We start from the raw sequence: 19796 nt of genomic DNA on the forward strand, positions 1-19796 counted from the left end.
AATATATTTACATTTTTATGATTTTATTTTATTGCTTGATCTGACACAAAGTATTAAATTGTGCATTACTGTACAACATCTTGAAAAATAAATGTATGCTCTCTCAATGTGTGTCAAGCTATATATTTGCACACTTGTCTGGAAATCAAATATGTTCACCTCTGTCCACATTTATGTCCATTTTCTCTGAGCATTAATTGATTTTTTTTGCCCACTCGGAGGCAGCGGAACATGAAGTAAACATTTTCTTCATCTTTTAAGTTGATGTTGTATCCAGAATATGCCAATCATCATTTATTTAGAGTTAGGTTAGTGTCTCGCTCAGGGCGGGACGCTCAAACGCTGGGGTAATGTTTTGCTGCTGTGTTCCAGATTGCAAGTCGTATAAATGGAATCTGACAAATTGTTATGATTTCATGGCTTCCTGATTTATCAGCAATTCAAAAGATGATTAATAGTGAAAATCCAGAGGGACATCAGGGCATATTTCAAGGTAAAATAACATGTTTGATAACCCATGAGCTAACGTTAGCATTCAACCACTACCTAGCTAACATTACCATTCGATTACATCCAGTGCGTTTCACTTCCAGGCTTTAATAAAAGTGGCCACTATGTGAATATGGTCTATAACTCTTCTTTAAGCTCTGTTTTTGGGCTCGACAAACTCCTGATGGAAATATACACCTCTTTTACTGGCTACGTGCTCCACAATGTTTATGGGGCTCGGTCTGTCTGCAGTTTGTTGCTGGATAGGGATGGGAACAGTGAGTTTTTAGAGCTTTTTCACCAAAAAACTGCAAACAGAAGTTACAGTGTCTTGTAATAGGGTGAATGGTGTCTCTGTCTCAGCCACTCCGCCCCCCCAATCACTTGTTTCTGCACTATGTGACTTCAGTGAGAGAGTAGGATCACAGCGTTACATACATGTTTACTTCAACATACAAGTTTTCAACAGTGTTATGATATAATGAGTGTTTGTAGTTAGCACCTACTGACTGTTACAGAACTGGGATTTGTATTTACGACAGTGGTGTTGCACTCAGAAACTGTTGCTTTAAAACAGAGTATCAAATCAAGTACTGTGATGAAAGCACCACAACAGAGGTTGTTCTCAACTAATTACACATAAACAAGTCCATTAATGAATGTTTGGTATTGCTTATTCTATAAATGTCTCAGTGGGACACCAGTGACTATAATTTAATATCTCTAATAGTGAAAAGATTATTACATTCATATATGTATGCTATTCTCAAATCCCTCATATCTGCATGCTATAGTGTAACAATAATAAATAAAATGGACCATATTTTAAACAAATTTATGTCATTAGTAGATGAGGGTTGGAGAGTAGGAGAAAATATGGCGAGCGAGGATTACGTACCATAAAGTCAGTTGTATTTGCTTACATAACCTGGTGCTGTGGCACATAAAGCCAGCAGGACGTCCACTTCATCAGAGCTGCTTGATGGTTAATGTGATGAACAACTACAATGAAGAGGTGATGAAACATGACCTGTTCAAAAGGCTCAGTGGGGGCCCATGATAAACTGCCATGTGCGCTTTGTGCACCGATTGGTGAGTATTTGCCTTTTGTGTTGTTTCTCTTTTAAAAAAACAAGCCATTTTAAAGGAATCGTTAAATAAAGCAACCTCATGCTGTCGACAAGTTAGCTTAGAGAGCTTTAGAGATGCAGGTAGGCAGATTTTCAACCTTGGGGTAGTTTGACTGCTTGGACATGTTTCAAGTATCTATGCCAAGCTAAGCCAACTGTTTCCTGGATACAGCTGCAATTTTAACAAACACAGGAGTGGTATCAGGTTTCTAATGTCGGGGCAAGATAATAGAAGCGTCATTCCAAAACATGTCAAATTATTCCTTTAAGGTAAGGTACGAAAATGAATATCATTCTGCTCACTCAACTTGTCAGATCTCCAGGCCTCTGTCTCCCAAGCTGCACAAAGACACAAATAACCCACGGTTACAGGTTACAAACAACCTCCACTGTGTGGTGCCAGAGCGTCAATAATACAAGCATCTTCTTTAGTCTTGAAACCACCCAGTTTATGTAATGCAAAATGTAAAGTATGCAACTAAATTATATTTAGGGTGTGACTGCAATCAGCGATCTCCTCTGGTGAAGATGTTTTAAATATTCACAGTGTGTGTGAAAAACATCATGAACAATGCTCAGTAGCAGACACTAAACACATAAAGATGTTCACCTTTTTTTATCTGATATCAAACAGAATAAAGACTCCACTCAAAGGCTCAAAGGTTGTTGATCTTCAAAGAAACTATTTTGATCTGCTCTGACATCACACCGTGGTTATCTTGAGCCTTCTGACTCCCTCTGGTGTATAAAAAGAGAACTACACCTTTTATTTTGTAACACTTTTTTTGTTTTACAGGAAACTGTGGCGCAGCTTTATATCTATTTGGTAACGCTATGCAATAAGTTTCACAACAAGGGTTTGCTGATGCTATCGCTCTGACCTTTATTTCACTAAAATTCAACTTTCTATTAGTTGCTTCCCCGTCATTAGTTTTTTTTGCTGGTTATGAAACAGCCTTGCTTCAATACTGATGCCTCTGTGACCATATGACCTCCTTCTTAGGCAAAGGAGAAAATCAGCAAGAAGACTGGAGACTTCTCTTTAGTTCTTATAGTTATTCTTCATGCCTGTCAGCAGGTATGGTTGGGAATTATTTGCGTTGAAAATCATGAATTTAAATAATTTTTTATGGTGGATTGCAGAGAAAGAATTGAGGAGTTTCACAGCCTGAGAAAGGAAGCTGCTCTGTAGTCTGGTGGTGCAGCACTAAAATAAACTTCTCCCTCAGAAGTTCTCTTTTTCAGGAATGCCACGGGGATCATCATGTTCTTGGTATCCCATTGATATGACTTTAAAAAATCATCTTAGTGTTCCGTCCTATATCATAAATACACACTCCCAGGTGAGTGTGTGATCACTCCATAGGGTGTAACTGTATTTAAAAAGTGTCTGTCTGGTTAAATACCGGTTAAGGAGCCACAACAATAGAAGAAGAGCTGGTGGTATGTGACAGACAAGTCCCTCCCATCCAGAGTCCTGATAAGCAGGTGCATGACATGACAGACAGACGTATAATGCTGCAGGTGTGTGACTTCTTCTGACGTAACAGTAAATGTCTCAATGCCAGGACTCTTTTAGCTCTGTAGTGTAACCCTGGAAACACAAAGAACACATTTAGACAGGACACACCCTGAGGCGCACCTTTACTACCAAACAGAAAAGATCAATCTCTTTCCTCTCATTACCTATGAATGAATTAATGGTGTACAGGGATTGTTTTGGATGGTAGTAAAGCACAGAGGGCCTCTCATGATCTGACGTAAAATCACCTAAATTCCTCTTCAGGAGGACAACTTGGAGGTTTCCTCAAAGGTAAAGTGAATCACTGCAATGTTCACCTGTTGGCTGTTAGGGTTGACTTTCAGGGGCGTGCCACATGTGTCAACTACTGATCCTGTGTGAGAAACACACTCTCACAGTAAACTCACCCAGCGGCCTGTCTGCCACCAACAATAGCATCAGTGTTGGTGAAGAGAAGAAAATGCACATCTAATGTGTGTGGTGTGGTTTTGCTTTCAAGTTTGGTTTTGGCTCAGGGGAAGTTATGTACCGGGAAAATGAAGACGAAGTCATGAGTGCTCCTGGCGTTTGTTCTGATGGTTCTTCATGTCGGCACATGTTTGCCCCACTTCTCAGGTAAAGCTAGGGTGGTGGTTTGTCTCTTTTGCTTAATCACAGATTATCTCACCCATCGCAGAAGGATTATTTATCCTTAGATATATCTAGAGCTCAATCAAATTCAGTTCCATTAGTTCTTTATTTAAACCGCTAACCTAATCACTTTTAAAATATCTTTTGATGAATATACAGTTTAATCTTGTCAGTTATTAAGTGAAGTTACCGATAATCTGTCTAAGAATATACGAGATGATGCAGCCGATGCAAGACCAACACTGTGGTGGTACAATGATGCTCAGATTATATTTAACAGCTGAACAAAACTGGGATGGTTCCCGTCTATCTACATCTAAAAAGAGAAACCAGACATCTGGATTTTTTGGGGCAGAACGACATCATGCCTGGCTTTGTTCGCTATCAGTTTTGGATATCACACAGAACGGTGACTTCCTCCTGTTCTTACCTGTTTGGCTGTGTTCGATTGTCTGTTTCTCTACACTTCTCCCTCCCTGAGTAGTCATTTTTGTACTCACTCACTTTCTGAACTTGTGAACAAAATGTTTTTATCCAATCAACTTCCATTATTTGCCTGTTTTTTCTTTATCGCTCCATTTGTTGGAAACTTTTTTAAGTTATTAAAAGTCGCTTTAGTAGTCGTAGTAGTAAATGTTTTATTTTACAAAACTAACACCAATGTGTTAAAGTCATTTATGTGGTTCTACAATACTTTTAATTGACTTATATGGCTGTTATTTGTTAATATATCACATCATATTACTGTAAGTGGATACATTTTGCTATTTGATTTGATTCTTGTTAATTTTTCAATAATAACTTTTCATTTGTAGAATCAGGTCACATATTAACTGGTGTTTAAGTCTGGATTGTGTTGCTGTCTTTCGTATGATTTTTAAATACAATAACATCAGCCAACAAAGTTTAGAAAGATTATCAATGCAAGTCTTCTGCTACAACACTTTTATATAACTCACTGCCTGATAACAGCACAGCGTCATAACACACAGAAACACCTCTGAAACTCTCTGGCAAAAGCAAACATCCACTGTGTGTGCCTACACAGTACAATATCTACAGTATTACTCTCTCTGTATATATTAGTGTTTGCAATTTCCAAAGCTGTGATAAAGGTAATGTGTTTGTTCTGTAATATTGACCTCTGATTATACTCAAAGGAATGCATTCAAGCATTTGATTTGACATTATCCAGTTTTTCAGGACTTTGCAAGTTATGATTAATGGACTAAATGATCAGGAGCAAAGATAACAGCTTTCACACATATAATTACCGTAAAGGCTAGAGAAAGCATTTATTAGCATGGGCGTGATGGAAAAAGGTTTTTGTATGACTCACTCTTTCACCTGTTTAACTCTTGTTCAACAAAAGACAAAGGTCACTACAATAGACAGCATTCACACGGTGGCCATTTTCCTCTGACAACACTTTCTGGGTGGGAAACTCAACTGTCGAACTGAATCAACACACATCTTGGACACGTGTATTTAAGCCTGGAAGTGAAACACACCGGATGTAATCAAATGGTAATGTTAGCTAGGAGGTGGTTGAATGCAAACGTTAGCTAATGGGTTATTAAATGTGTTGTTTTACTTTGAAATAGGGCCTGATGTCCTCCAGATTTTCACTATCCATTGTCTTTGAAGTTGCTGATCAATTGGGAAACATTGAAATGACAACAATTTCTTAGAGTTTCTATGTTTACGTGACTTGGAATCTGCAACAAAGCAGCATAACATCATCCCCGCATTCAAGCTTTCCACCCTGAGTGTGACGTCACAGGAAAATGGCCGTTGTGTGAATGGTCCATAAAGCTTGAACCTTTTCATGTTTTCTAAATGATTGTATTTGTTTTGCTACAGAGGGAGGAAGTCGGGCTCATGTGTCAAACATCTACGCTGGTTGCAGATACAGCTGCTGGTCATCCTACTGATAGGTACAGTATGTTCTGACATCAGAGTAAAAGGTTGCAGACAATAGAGCAGCCGCATCTGTCACCTTATCTGGACCGACAACTCTGCACCACTATTTATAAACTACGACGTCTGACATGCCGGTCACTCGGCATGCGTCATGCAACACACACACACACACACACACAAACAATGTGTTATTTTTCCATCCTTAGTTATACTGAAACCTGTTATTCTGGTCTGATTGCTGTGTGTCATCTAATCAGACAGAACTTCATAGTGCTGTAGTTCCTTTGTAGGGTGAGACAGAAAATATGACAGTGGCAAAACAAAGAAAATGCATTTCTTTACCAATTATTATATATAAATACTATATCAATCATTAATATCACCAGTAAACCTAGCCAGTGTCTACCATATAGTTTTATGTCTGTAGATCACAACCAATATTAAACTGCAGTTATTACATTAAAGTTTGAGTTTGAAGTGCTCTGTCATTTATTCTATGCAGACTTAAAATTATTGTCTTCCTTCACTTAGGTCAGGCTTCCTGTAATCAGACCTCTGCTGCTCCTTCCACTACTCCTGCTACAACAAATGTACAGACTTCAGGTAAATATCGCAAAAGCCGACAGAAGACAAACGTCAGCTGTTCCTGTTGAATGTGTTGAATATTTCTAACATGAAATGTAAACACCACCAGACAATGGCTTCACATTTCTGTCTTAAAAGAAGTCTGACAGACCAATAATTACCTGTCTGTACTGACGGTGAAGAGAGCCTTCCCTGAAGCAGTTTCAAAGTAAATGTTGAGTCCTCATTCTGTGTAAAAACACATTGTGAAGTTCAGCTGGAGCTAATGTGAAACTGTCCCTTAAGACCAGTTTACTAATTTAGGAGAGTACAACTTAGCCTAGGAACAGTTGTGTAAGTGCTCTGTGGTTTTTAGACGTCTCAGCTCCGGGTTTAGAGTCAACAAATTTATAACAGAAAGTCTGCATTACTAACAGCTGGTGTTTACCAGGCACAGTTGAAATGGTTAGTTGAATTATGACCCTGCATTTTTTTGGTTCAGTACATCAGTACAGTTTATTTTTAATTACTGTTTTAACTGCCTCCGAAACTATTTTGTTTTGTTCCTTCTCACGGCAGTGTACTACTTTGTTGACCTTACTGTGGATGTCAAAGGAAAGGAGAAGGATGAAACTGAAATCAAGGCCTGGGTATGTAGAGACACTTGGACTAGTTTCTCAAATAAATACAAGATTTTAATATGTATATCCTATGACTTAATATAATGAGTATTATGTTCTTTTTCTCAGCTTATCCAGGTTTTCCAAAACAACCTGGAGAGCTGCGGGTCTCCAAACAATGAATCAACAACTGCCCCACCTACTTCCCCACATACTACAAATGAGACGACACTCATGACAACAGCAACAACAATACAAAGCAATGACACAACTACAGCTACAACAGTGCTAACAAGCAACAACACAACTCCAGCTGCAACATCAACAACGTTATCAAGCAACAACACAACTACAGCTTCAACATCAACAACGTTATCAAGCAACAACACAACTACAGCTACAACAGTGCTAACAAGCAACAACACAACTCCAGCTGCAACATCAACAACGTTATCAAGCAACAACACAACTCCAGCTGCAATATCAACGTTATCAAGCAACAACACAACTCCAGCTGCAACATCAACAACGATAACAGGCAACAACACAACTCCAGCTGCAACATCAACAACGTTATCAAGCAACAACACAACTCCAGCTGCAATATCAACGTTATCAAGCAACAACACAACTCCAGCTGCAACATCAACAATGATAACAGGCAACAACACAACTCCAGCTGCAACAGCAACAACGTTAACAGGCAACAATACAACTCCAGCTGCAATATCAACGTTATCAAGCAACAACACAACTCCAGCTGCAACATCAACAACGTTACAAACCATCAGCACAACTGTGACCAAACAGGCACCTGGCAGTGGAGGACCGGTCAGACCAACGAAGAACCCAAATGCCAATGGAAACAGACGCATAGCTCGTGAGATTCACAGCAGTGTGACAGAAGCCAGGTATCACTGCAATGATTTCTCATAAATTATTTTATAAATAAAAGACAAGGCAAAGGTCCCAACACTGTCACAGTATAGACTAGTCATAGTAGAATGTCTTGTTGTTAATGTTACGAATCATTTAGTACAAAAACAAAATTCAAAATTCAAATTGCATATTTGTTAGTGACAGGTTCCTACAAGTCAATACTGTAGGAACAACTACCTTTTATGTGATTTGTTGTATTTATAAGTTGAATGAAATGTCTTGCTGAACAGGGGCCACTGTGGCCACAAGTTGCAACTCAAAGTACATCTTAGCTTATTTTAACATTTTTCAATTAATTGCAATTATGAAAGTAACATTAATGTTGAAGTTGGCCTTACATTAGGTTAACTGCTTTCTAAAGTCAAACCACTAGCTATAAGATACGTCAATGTCATTAGCATATCAGATTGTTATACATGAAAAAAATAACATAGCTAACGTTAGCTAGCTACTACGGAAGCCCGAAAGGGCCATGCATTCATACATTTTATTTCCTCCGTTTTCCCGTGATAACGAGTTAATTTCATTTGTTTTCTCGAGATCTCGAGTTATTATCTCGAAATAACAACTGTCGTTTTCCCGAGATAACGGGATAATTTTCTCGAGATCTCGAGATAACGAAACTTTGTTTTCCCGAGATAACGATATCATTAATTTGAGATCTTGAGAAAACAAAACGATAGTGTAGTATATTAAATCATTGCAGGAAACATCATTCAGTGTAGCAATGTAAGAGGAGCAGGAGCATATCGATCACCGCGTCACATATCTTTTCAATCAAGGCCTGACACAGGCTGAAATAGCATTATGCCTTGCTATTACAGATAATATACACATTAGTGTGGGTAATCTAAAAAGACGGTTAGCAAGGCTTTAGCTATATCGACGGTGCAATCCAAGTGAGCCTGATGTCGTCGTTAACTACATAGCTGACCAGCTACGAGGTCCAGGGCGTCTCCATAATCTCAGGCCTATCATATCACAGTCATTATCTCGAGATCTCGAATTAATTATATCGTTATCTCGGGAAAACAAAGTTTCGTTATCTCGAGATCTCGAGAAAATTATCCCGTTATCTCGGGAAAACAGCAGTTGTTATTTCGAGATAATAACTCGAGATCTCGAGCAAACAAATGAAATTAACTCCTTATCACGGGAAAACAGAGGAAATAAAATGTATGAATGCATGGCCCTTTAGGGCTTCCGTAAGCTACACTAGTTGTCACAAAGATATAAATGGTAAATGTAACGAAGTAAAAAGCATATTACTGGTTTAAAATGTTAGCCTACTTGTAACATGTTACCTTCCAACCCCGGGCTACTGTATATCTGGCTTAAGCTAGCTAACATCAGCCATGTAAGCTAACGTCACTGGTCGTACCAGACGTTACAGTAGCAAAAACACTGCAGGTGAATTAAGTTAAGCAAGGTTTTGTTTTACAGAATAGGATTGGAAAAGATATATAACCTTTATTTAAGTCAATGTCGTTGCTCAGTAATGTTGTTTTACTTTTCATTACAGTGGTAATGACAACACAACTGGCCTGTTTCAAGTAAGTTAGCATGTAAGTGTACCTGTGAGTTACAGTACGTGAACAGAAGGATCATTTGAACTGACTGTTTTATGTTTTAACAGGATATTGAAGTGAATTGCAGCATGAAGACCGCAATAAGGTAAACTAACATAAACTATTTTTTAAACGAGTAAAACAAATGTATAGTAAGTATTTGTTGGTAACACTGACCTTAAACTTCAGAAACACCAACTGTGTTGTGATGCTGAAGCTGAAGCACAGTGTACCTCCATGTTGTGTCCTCCGTACGCTCTGTGCGGCCAGTAAGACTTCCTCCGACATCCAGGCGGTGGGGAGAAAAGCTGATAGAACCAGTGAGTGATGCGTACTCCTGAAATACATAATCAACCTACCTACCTATTAAGTTATGATAATGCAGCCTTGTCAACCCTTCTGTTAACAGGTCAACTACAAACTGAGTGCAACAGCAGTCCAGAAGAGGAGAAGGCCTGCATTTATAATGGTCCAACCGGTGGATCATGGTAAGATGTAACCGCACAACTTACTTACTTTTCTTTTTTTAAAATGTTTTTTTCATTTATGTAGCATTTTATGAGGTTGTTGGTCGCTACACACTATTTTTTAATCAAATGTTGCTTTATTTTTGACAGTGAAGCGGCTGGGCCTGCATATGTGGTTCAGCAAAGCAACTCAACACACTGTGGTGCAGGTGAGCTCTGAACATTTCCTTTAACATCTTCAAACCAACAAATTAAAGGAAGTATTCCACATGTTGTAATTGTAAAACAAGGGTAACAAATCTGCCTACTAGCACCACTAAAGCTAACTTATTAAACCTGTTATATCTTGTTTGTTTCTTCTATATGAAGACTGAGAGGATATGTGTAAAATTAAAAAAGATGCTCATCAGCAAACCTCTACGTCTGGCAGAGACAAGGCACAATTCACCACCTAGGACACACTTTATACATTATTAAGCATCATATCGACACCATAAAGAGAACCAAAGCTCTAATAACTGTCCATTCTGTGTGAGGTCAGATGTGTAGATTAATGGCGCAATCCCAATTTGTCCCTTATTTCTCCTCAGTCAAATTTTTAATTATGGCAATATATACTGCAAAATGTGATAAAGCAGGACTGGTAGTAAGTAACTACTGTCTCTGTTCACAGTACAGTACAGTAAACCAACATGTTTTGTCTTTTTCTCTGATTTCAGGTCAGGGGAACAACAACTGCAGCTGCTCTGCTTACTGCAATGGAACTGGTGAGTCCTTCATCACCTCAAAATACCACCGGACTGTTATCTAGATAGATACAGTTTAAAAAACGAAGTTAATGTTGTTTATCTTTTTTTTTTTTTAGATGCATACTACAGTTTTCAAATGTCAATACAAGATCCAGAGATGAGCACTGCGTTCGTCTTATCCCTTGTAAGTTAATGCGCACACATAGAACATGCAGACATATTTCCATTCTGTATCAGTGTATTATTGAAGCTCAAGCTATAATCTCTTCAATCGGTACAGATTTCCAAGATACAACAACCAGCAAACTGCTCTCTGAGTCCAAAGTGAGTTTTCCCATTCTTCAACCATATCCAAAACAGATTTCACGTTCTTCACACACCGTCATCCAATGCTAAATAAATCACAATCTTTGGTCCTTTGCAGTGTTTCATGTCCATTGAACATCGTTGCATCTGAATACCAGGTAATTATATTGCCTAAACATTCACATTTTCTATCATTATTATTTTGGCTATAAAGCAAAACTAATCCAAATTAAATGCCATTTTCACAGTGAGCAATATTCAGCCAGGGCAATAAGAAATGTGAAATTGTGCATTTTCTATACATTTGGGACACCTGGAGCCATTCTTTTACTCCACCAAAGACATTTTGTAAACTGACATGTTATGTTATAATACTGAGTAATGCACTTTATTCAGGAAATTGGCTACTTGTCACAAAAATGCATAAAAAACCCTCTTTTATTGAACACGTTTCTCACTTGAGACAGTTTGACTAAAATGTAAATCCCCTTTCAGGAAGCCAGTGTGACCTGTGGACTCATTGAAACAAAGTGAGTCTAACCATATTAAAAACTCTGAAGGAGTAACACTTCAACGCATTGATAAATCTGACGTTTAATCTGTGTTCTTCTCAATTTTCATTCCAGTATTCAAAGCTGCAGAGCGATTTTACGTTTTGCCCGTCAGGTTCCTATCTGTGCCGTGTCGGAGGCTTTGATTAATGTGTTTCAGTCTGAGAAACAAATCAGTTACAACGGACTGGTGACCCGAACAGGTGTGTATATCAACGACAGGACAACAATCCATACAGTCAGTGTGTGATGTAAAACTTCTTATTCGTGATTTCTTTTTGTGTGTCACACAGCAATTTGTGGAAATTCAGCAGTCAGCGACAATCCACTAAACTCCCCGTTCACATGGTTTGAAGTGACTCTAACGTCGGCTAACCTTTGTCTGGCAACAGACGATTCTCACCTCGTTAATTGGTTTGTAACTTAAAGACAACTTTACAAACTCAGTAAACATGATACAAGTTTCCAAATACTTTCACCCAAGATCCTAATTTGTCCTTCTTTACAGTCACAATGGAAAAACTTTGGCCTTGCTGCTGCAGGAGAGTTGTGTACACCGGCCGCCTACCACATCCAGCCCAAATGTCACCACCGCACAACCAAACACCACCACCTTGTCTGTGAATGTAACTTCACCCCCACTGAACACAACAACCAAAGCCCTGAATACCACCAACACCACCACTAGCGCTAACATCACAGTAACTTCACCCCCACTGAACACAACAACCGAAGCCCTGAATACCACCAACACCACCGCTAACGCTAACATCACAGTAACTTCACCCCCACTGAACACAACAACTGAAGCCCTGAATACCACCACCACCACCGCTAGCGCTAACATCACAGTAACTTCACCCCCACTGAACACAACAACTGAAGCCCTGAATACCACCACCACCACTGCTAGCGCTAACATCACAGTGACAACAACACTCAAAAACATGACTACAACCACTGCAAATGAGTCTGTTTCTACCACCCAATCAGGTGTGTTATCAGCAACATTTGTGTGCAACATTTACGTCATTAAGGTGTCATTTCAGAGCATCTCTTATCCATGTTGTTGTTGACTCCAGCTGACAGCCAAGCCAACGCACTGCTCGATCTGACCAGAGACGTGTCCAACCTGAACTCCAGCCAGGTGGAACAACTGGTGTCTCAGCTGGAGGATCTTTTGTCAGGCCCGACCGTCAGTCTGGCGCTGGGAAACACCTCCGTCCACATTGTCAGCAATCTACTGGACGCTTCTCCTGAGGTGCTGGCCACCTCCTCCAACAGGTTACTGATGAATTTATCTGACATTCAGCATATTCAACATATTGTGTGGTGTTAAAGAAATCAGAAGGTGTAACTCAGAGGTTCCAGACCTTTTTCGCACTTCAAAATGTTTTTTTTATATTGACAATGTTGTTGCAGACTGCACCCAAGCAGGGAGCGTGTAATAACTTAATTTATGTTCTCGTCAGGATCATAGGGATTGTTGATACAGTGGGGTTGAAGCTGGTCCTCGACCAACCGGCTGAGACCATCTTGTCTGAAGCTGTGGCTCTGTCTGTGAAAACAGCAGATGGTACTAACTTCCAGGGAACAGTTTTCTCCATCTCAGACCCCAGTAATGTCCAGGTATGTGAAATGATTGTTTATTACACCTGTGTGACTTATGGATTAGGTAACACATTAGAGCATTTTTTATGCTAGTCTGGGCGATACTGGATATTTTACAGATATTTTACAGCACATGTAAGAGTTGTACGCACCAGAAGTTAAAATGAACGAAGATGGAAAGTAACAAAGTGCATTCAAATCAAGTTTAAGTAGTACTTGTAGATCACATGAATATTTACATTTTATGCTACTTAATACTTCTATTTTACTATATTTCAGAGGAAAATGCACTTTTTACTCTTCAGATTAAAATTATACTTTAAAACATGATAAGATTATAAAACTATGTCATGTCCCATCTGTGTGGCAGGTCCGTGGGGATCCAAGGCTGAGAAGGAGTGTGCGAACAGACTCCACGATCCCTCAGGGCTCCATCAGGCTGCCCCCCTCTCTGACCCAGGACCTCACCTCAGAGGAGCAGCAGCAGGCCTCCAGAGTCCAGTTCAATTTCTATCAGAAGAGCACAGTGTTCCAGGTCTGTACAACCATCAAACATCCTCATTCAAACTCAATTCGCTTGTGTTTTTAATCTTATACCCCTGATTTAGTGTTTAAATGGAAACTGATTGCATTTTAAAATACATGCTGAAACATTGTCTTTACAAACTTTTGTTTCTTGTGTTGTCTCCTCATGGCCCTGCAGGACAGATCACTGGGAGAACGTAAACTCAATAGTGGGATCCTGGGCGCGAGCGTGGCCAACCTATCAATCACAGGACTGCAGGATGATGTTATAATTCACCTGAGGAACACAGAGCCTGTTCCAGTGAGTCCATATTCTGTCAGAATATAAAATACAGTTGCTGTCAATCTCAACAGAGAAAAAACATCATGATGTACCACTAGAGATACAAACTGATACAAACTCTGCCTTCTCCCAAACTACAGGCTAATTTTGTGGCTAAATGTGTTTTCTGGGACTTTACATTCAACGGTAAGGTTTTTAACAATATTTATCAGAATTAAGTGAATATGAACAAACAAAAATGTGAATATGATTCTTCTGTGTTTCCTACCGTCAGACGGATCAGGTGGTTGGAGTTCAAGTGGCTGTTTCGTCCGAAACAGCACAGACAACGAGACGGTCTGTAGCTGCAACCATTTAACCAGTTTTGCTATCTTGCTGGTGAGGAGATGATTATTTTTCTCATTTCTTTCATATGTTCTGTTAAAATTGATCCAATAATAGTTCTGATCGCACTTAACACTTAACTTCTTTGTTTTGCTTTCTTCTTTCTCCTACAGGACCTCTCCAGAGAGCCTCTAACCAGTCGTGTCCAGGCCACCATCCTCACCTTCATCACATATATCGGCTGTGGAGTCTCTGCCATCTTCCTGTCAATCACTCTCCTCACCTACTTGGCCTTTGGGTGAGAGCCATAAGATACAATACACACATCCCACATGTAGTAATTACCATTGAAGAAGCATGCATTGTTGTCTGGCACTGCAGCTGTTTTTGATCCATCACCAGGAGTCATCAGAGTTTAAACACTTTGGTTTCTGGCCATATGATGGTCCAGTGTGTCGGATTTAGTGTTATCTTGTGGTGATGTGACAGATTGCAACCAACTTGTTTCCCCTACGCTCTTCCAAGTGCTGCTAAAAACACAAAAACAACAAAAGGCCCTCTCTAAAGCCAGTGTTTGATTTGTCCATTCTGGGCTACTGTAGCAACCTGGCAGTTCAACATGGTGAACTCACTTGAAGTGGACCCGCTCCCTCTGTAGACATAAAAGGCTCATTGTAAGGTAACAAAAACACACCAATTCATAGTTTCAGCTGATTCTGAAAATTCAATTTCTGCCAATATAGTCCCCTAACTCCTACACACTGGGCCTTTAAAGGTGCAAGTATGTAATTGACCACCTGCTGAATTCATATTCAAACCAGTAGTGAGCAGAAAATTATCAGCCACAGTTAGCAGAAGCAATCGGTTATTGCGACTGTACAAAGAAACGAGGATCATGACAACAACATATATAAAAACTGACAAAAGTAATGCTATTTTGTCTCTCAGCCTGCTGTTTTAATACTACTAGAGTTCACAAATGCATGTGACTTGCAATTCAGAATGAAAACTAGAAAGAGGCAGATACTTTATCACAGCACCTTTTAAAACCCACTGAGATGTTTTATGTTGTCTGAACCATTTGAACACTGCAGGAAGTTGCGTAAAGACATTCCATCCAAAATCCTGATCCAGCTGTGCCTGGCCCTGCTGATGCTGAACCTGGTCTTCCTGGTGGACGCGTGGCTGGCGCTCTACCCGGAGGCCGAGGGCCTCTGCATCTCCACCGCCTGGTTCCTCCACTACTTCCTGCTGGCTACCTTCACCTGGATGGGACTTGAGGCGGTCCACATGTACCTGGCCCTTGTGAAAGTCTTCAACAGCTACATATCACACTACATGGTTAAGTTCTCACTGGTCGGCTGGGGTGTCCCGATGATTGTGGTCATTATTGTCATCGCGATAGACAAAAATAACTACGGCCTGGTCTCCTATGGGAGGTTTGCTGATGGCACCAGTGATGACTTGTGAGTCCAAAAATATTCCACAAGGTGCATGAAATAAAACCTGCACAAAAAAAATCCCTTTAATCACCTCCTATCCTTGTCCTCTCCCACAGCTGCTGGCTGAAAAATGACATCGCTTTCTATGTGGCAGTGGTGGCCTACTTCTGCGTCATTTTCCTGTTCAACTTCGTCATGTTCATCGTGGTGTTGATCCAGCTGTGTCGGATAAAGAGGCAGAACCCTCACAATTCGCTTCACCGCAGCACGCTGCAGGATGCGCGCAGTGTGGCGGGGATAACCCTCCTCCTGGGCCTCACTTGGGGCTTCGCCTTTTTTGCCTGGGGGCCCGTTAACCTGGCATTCATGTACCTCTTTGCCATTTTTAACTCCTTGCAAGGTGAGTTGAGTTGTTGCAAGGTGAGAGACTCCATTCACCCTATTACAAGACAATGTACCATAAAACATATTTTGAAGCTGTTATTTTAAGGTAAAAAAGTTATATAATGTTGCTGTAAATAACTCAAATAGTGATTCAAAAGAAAACATTAGTACTGAGTAAAGTAAACCCAGTACAAGTGTCTGTTTGACCAAGACTATGTACGTCATTGTAGTCAGCTTTTTTTGTAGCATTTTATGAAGGAATTGCTGAAATCTGCAATTATGGCAAACGCACTTCAATGAAACCCGCCTGATGGCAAGAAACACCAACAGACGGGTTGGGGAAACATGCCAACGCTTTAGCCAGATTATCTAAACCCCTTGATTTGGAGATGAAACTGAAGCAAGGGCTCACGAGGCAAATGACTGTAGTAATCCATCATTGCATAAGAAAATGTGCGTGTGCACAACTTTGGCAAGTACAGTAGGCCGAAACTCATGGAGGGAGTCTGCCTGTAAAATGTTATTGATGTTTACAGTGGATGGTTTAGGTTATAATTTTAACGTTTGCCTTCACTTTGTCTTTAAAATAAGCCATAAAATGTAGACATCTAAAGGAAAATCATCTGTTCCAAAAGTGCAGATCCAGACAAGTGTAAAATAATTTAATATGACAAACTCAAACTGTGAATGATGTTTACATACATCTACTCACTGGCTGTCAAACTAACTGGTTGCTGTGTTTGTAATGTCCATTTAGTTCCTTCTTTTCATTGGCTTTCAAGTGCTTTTCTATGTCCCCAAGACACTCGGCTCCACACTGTAAGAGGTTTGGTGTGTCATCAAAAAATGCTGTTTCCAACACAATCATCCTCCACCAACTCCTGGACCTGGAGAGATTTTTGCTGGAAAAGTTTAATTCGTTTTTTTATAACTCCCAAACAGAAGTCCAAACAGACTGGTACACAAATTACCTGCTGGAGAGAATGTGGAGAGGTTCTTGCTGATCATGCCCATATTTTTTGGTCTTGCCCCTCCATTCAGTTTTTTGGAGTGAAGTGACAAAAATTATTTCAAAGGTTCTATGTTTTAATATGAATGTATTGTTCACAACTCTCTATCTTGGGAATATGCCAGATGGGTTGAGTGAAGCTGATCAGTACCTACTTAGGGTCTTGCTGGCTTCAAGTAAGAAGGCCATCACAAAATGTTGGCTCCAGAAAAATGCTCCCACTACAGAATCTTTTGTTAATATTGTAAAACAACTACATGTACTAGAGCAAATGACATATTCAATCAGACTCCAAAAAGATCTAGGTGAAAAACGGTGGCAGAAATGGAAAGACTACTTAGCAAATGAATGAGACTGTATACACGTACTGGATATGATATTTGCCTTGTGGACTTATTGATCACCCCCGGACCTTGAATATGGGTAATTGTTCAATGTTTTGTATTTATCTTTTGTTCTGTACTAAAAGATGAAAATGACTTATAAATAAAGAGTTTAAAAAAAAAAAAAAAAATGCTGTTTCTGTCCTGCAGGTTTCTTTATATTTGTGTTCCACTGTGCGGCGAAAGAAAACGTGAGGAGGCAGTGGAGGACCTACCTGTGCTGCGGCAGGATGAGACTAGCAGAGAACTCAGGTTAGAGATGTTCACAGTGCATTTCATTTACACACTCATGTAGCCCTCTATGTGGTTTCTGCCTCTATTTCTTCAAAATAAAAGATCAAGTGCATTAGATGTGTGATGTGTGAACGATTATGTAACATTCAACCTTTGTCTTATGTTTTTTTATTTCACAGAATGGAGTCGCACCGCAACACAGAAGACTATGAAGAAGGCATCAGTGACCAGACTGACATCTCTTCAGTCCTCAAAGTCCAACAACTCATCCAGCTCCTCGACTTTCCTGGTCAGTGAATCTTCAGAGCAGATTAACGGCATTGGTGAGTGAAGACAGTCTGTCATTGTGATTGAGTCACAGCCACTTAATAGTGAGATGTTTAGCCACTCTTAACTAATTTGAAGATTAGACTGTTGATACAAGAAGGTTTACTCAATCTGCCGGACCTGTTGCAGCTCTTAGAATATATGTATTTGTACCTTGGTTTGGTGTGATGGTCTGATATGTGATGAATTAACACAGTAGTGCTGTTACAGGAAGTCCATTTGATGACAGAACAATCACAGCTGATGAAAACCCCAGTTCGGATGTGATCCTCAACGAGATCAACAGGCAGTACAGAAACCAGCAAGCACCCTGATCCAAAGAGGACAGAACAGACTGTTTGATGGCTTTTATTTTGAAATACTTGTATATAATGTAAATTGATAAAGTAATTTATGTATCGTCCATGTCACATGTATTATATGACTTGAAATGGAGCACAGGAAAGCCTCCATTATACATGACATTTAATTGTTTGAACTTTCCTACAATCATACTTTTTTATATTCGTATGAGCTTAATGCTTTGCACAGAGATGCTATCAACATGTATTTATATTTTAATGGTATGTTGCATACACTGATGCTGACCCAACAGACTGATACCAGTCCAGTCTTATACGTGGTAAATTCAATATTGTACAACTTCACAAACTAGTTAGACACCATAGAGCAGTGGTGGCTAAACTTTTCCCCTTGGAGGCCCAAAACTGAAACTAAAAAACATGTATAGTTTTGTGGTGCATTGTTTAGATGCAAAATGGTACTCGGGATCACTAGTTCCCTTAATTGTCTGACTTCCTGCACAATGTCAATCTGCCGGCCCTGCTCAGGTTATGTCATATTTATTAATAACATTTTGCCTCACACAAAAAGAAAAAAAAAATAGCATAAACATTATTGGGATTTATGGAATTTTAAAAGTTAACCTCATGACAGGCCAACTTCGGCCCACGAACCCACTTTGGGCAGCCATAGTACCGCACTATGGCTGTAACAGTAGTGCAAAAAAATAAAAATCTATGTCATAAGCTATAAATACATCCACATGTCTAAATAGTAGTTAATAAAATGTATAATGAAATAGACAGAGATGTCTTACTGTTTGCATGTTCTTGCCTACATACAATTAAGCTACAATGGTTTCAAGAGGAAACTATCAAACTTAAATGACGGGCTAAAGACTCACTCTAAAAGACAGCAGTGACCAAAAGAAAAAAGGAATTATGTGATCACATTTAGCATAATTTATTTAAGAAACAGACTAGCGCTTAGCATGTCAGCATGCTAATATTACAGCATTTCCATTATTCTCAGCTGAGGTTGACACTAATTAAATAATTAGAGGTATTCTATCAGGTGTGTGGTAGAAAACTGAAGACTTCCATATTAGCTGAGAAGTGAGTGGCATGCTGTACCCGTAGCTATAATGTGTCATGCAAATACAATGTTTTTAGCAAGATTTTGCATTATTCAGTCATGTGGTTGTATCGTCAGCTCTGATTGATGCAGCTCTTAAAGGATCCGAGCAGCAGTGCTGGGGAAATGAATCCCCACTGATAAACACAGAGGCTACATCCACATTAAATCTTAAATAAAGACCCTGACAGCCGTTTTAAATCATTCTAGCTAATTGGCCCTCTGCTCAAGTTGAATGTGGGTAAAGCTGAACTGGGAATTAAATTATGTCGTTGCCAGACTAACAACAATTAGGTGCCACAGCCCATTTTCAGAGCAGACATGTTTACGTCTGGTTGTAGAAAAAGCACAGTCAGTAATTAAGTCTCTGTTCTACTTAAGTCCAAGCCACAACTGTGTG

At 39.6% G+C, this 19796-nt stretch overlaps 1 protein-coding gene across 1 annotated transcript; it reads left to right on the forward strand.

The window, feature by feature from the left end:
• Nucleotides 1-1694: 1694 nt before the first annotated feature.
• Nucleotides 1695-18303, forward strand: LOC141007289 (uncharacterized). Its single transcript, XM_073479635.1, has 25 exons — nucleotides 1695-1700; nucleotides 2623-2697; nucleotides 3406-3432; nucleotides 3641-3756; nucleotides 5635-5708; nucleotides 6838-6908; nucleotides 7008-7045; nucleotides 7156-7758; nucleotides 9575-9705; nucleotides 9795-9873; nucleotides 11534-11661; nucleotides 11752-11806; nucleotides 11967-12451; nucleotides 12541-12742; nucleotides 12931-13087; nucleotides 13440-13604; nucleotides 13773-13895; nucleotides 14018-14063; nucleotides 14152-14255; nucleotides 14375-14499; nucleotides 15296-15667; nucleotides 15760-16043; nucleotides 17570-17671; nucleotides 17833-17976; nucleotides 18191-18303. The coding sequence occupies exons 1-25, from the start codon at nucleotides 1695-1697 to the stop codon at nucleotides 18292-18294; spliced, it is 3816 nt and encodes a 1271-aa protein (XP_073335736.1). The 3' UTR covers nucleotides 18295-18303.
• Nucleotides 18304-19796: the final 1493 nt, after the last annotated feature.

This window comes from Pagrus major, chromosome 13 (genome assembly GCF_040436345.1).
Source record: "Pagrus major chromosome 13, Pma_NU_1.0".
NCBI classification, from domain to species: domain Eukaryota; kingdom Metazoa; phylum Chordata; class Actinopteri; order Spariformes; family Sparidae; genus Pagrus; species Pagrus major.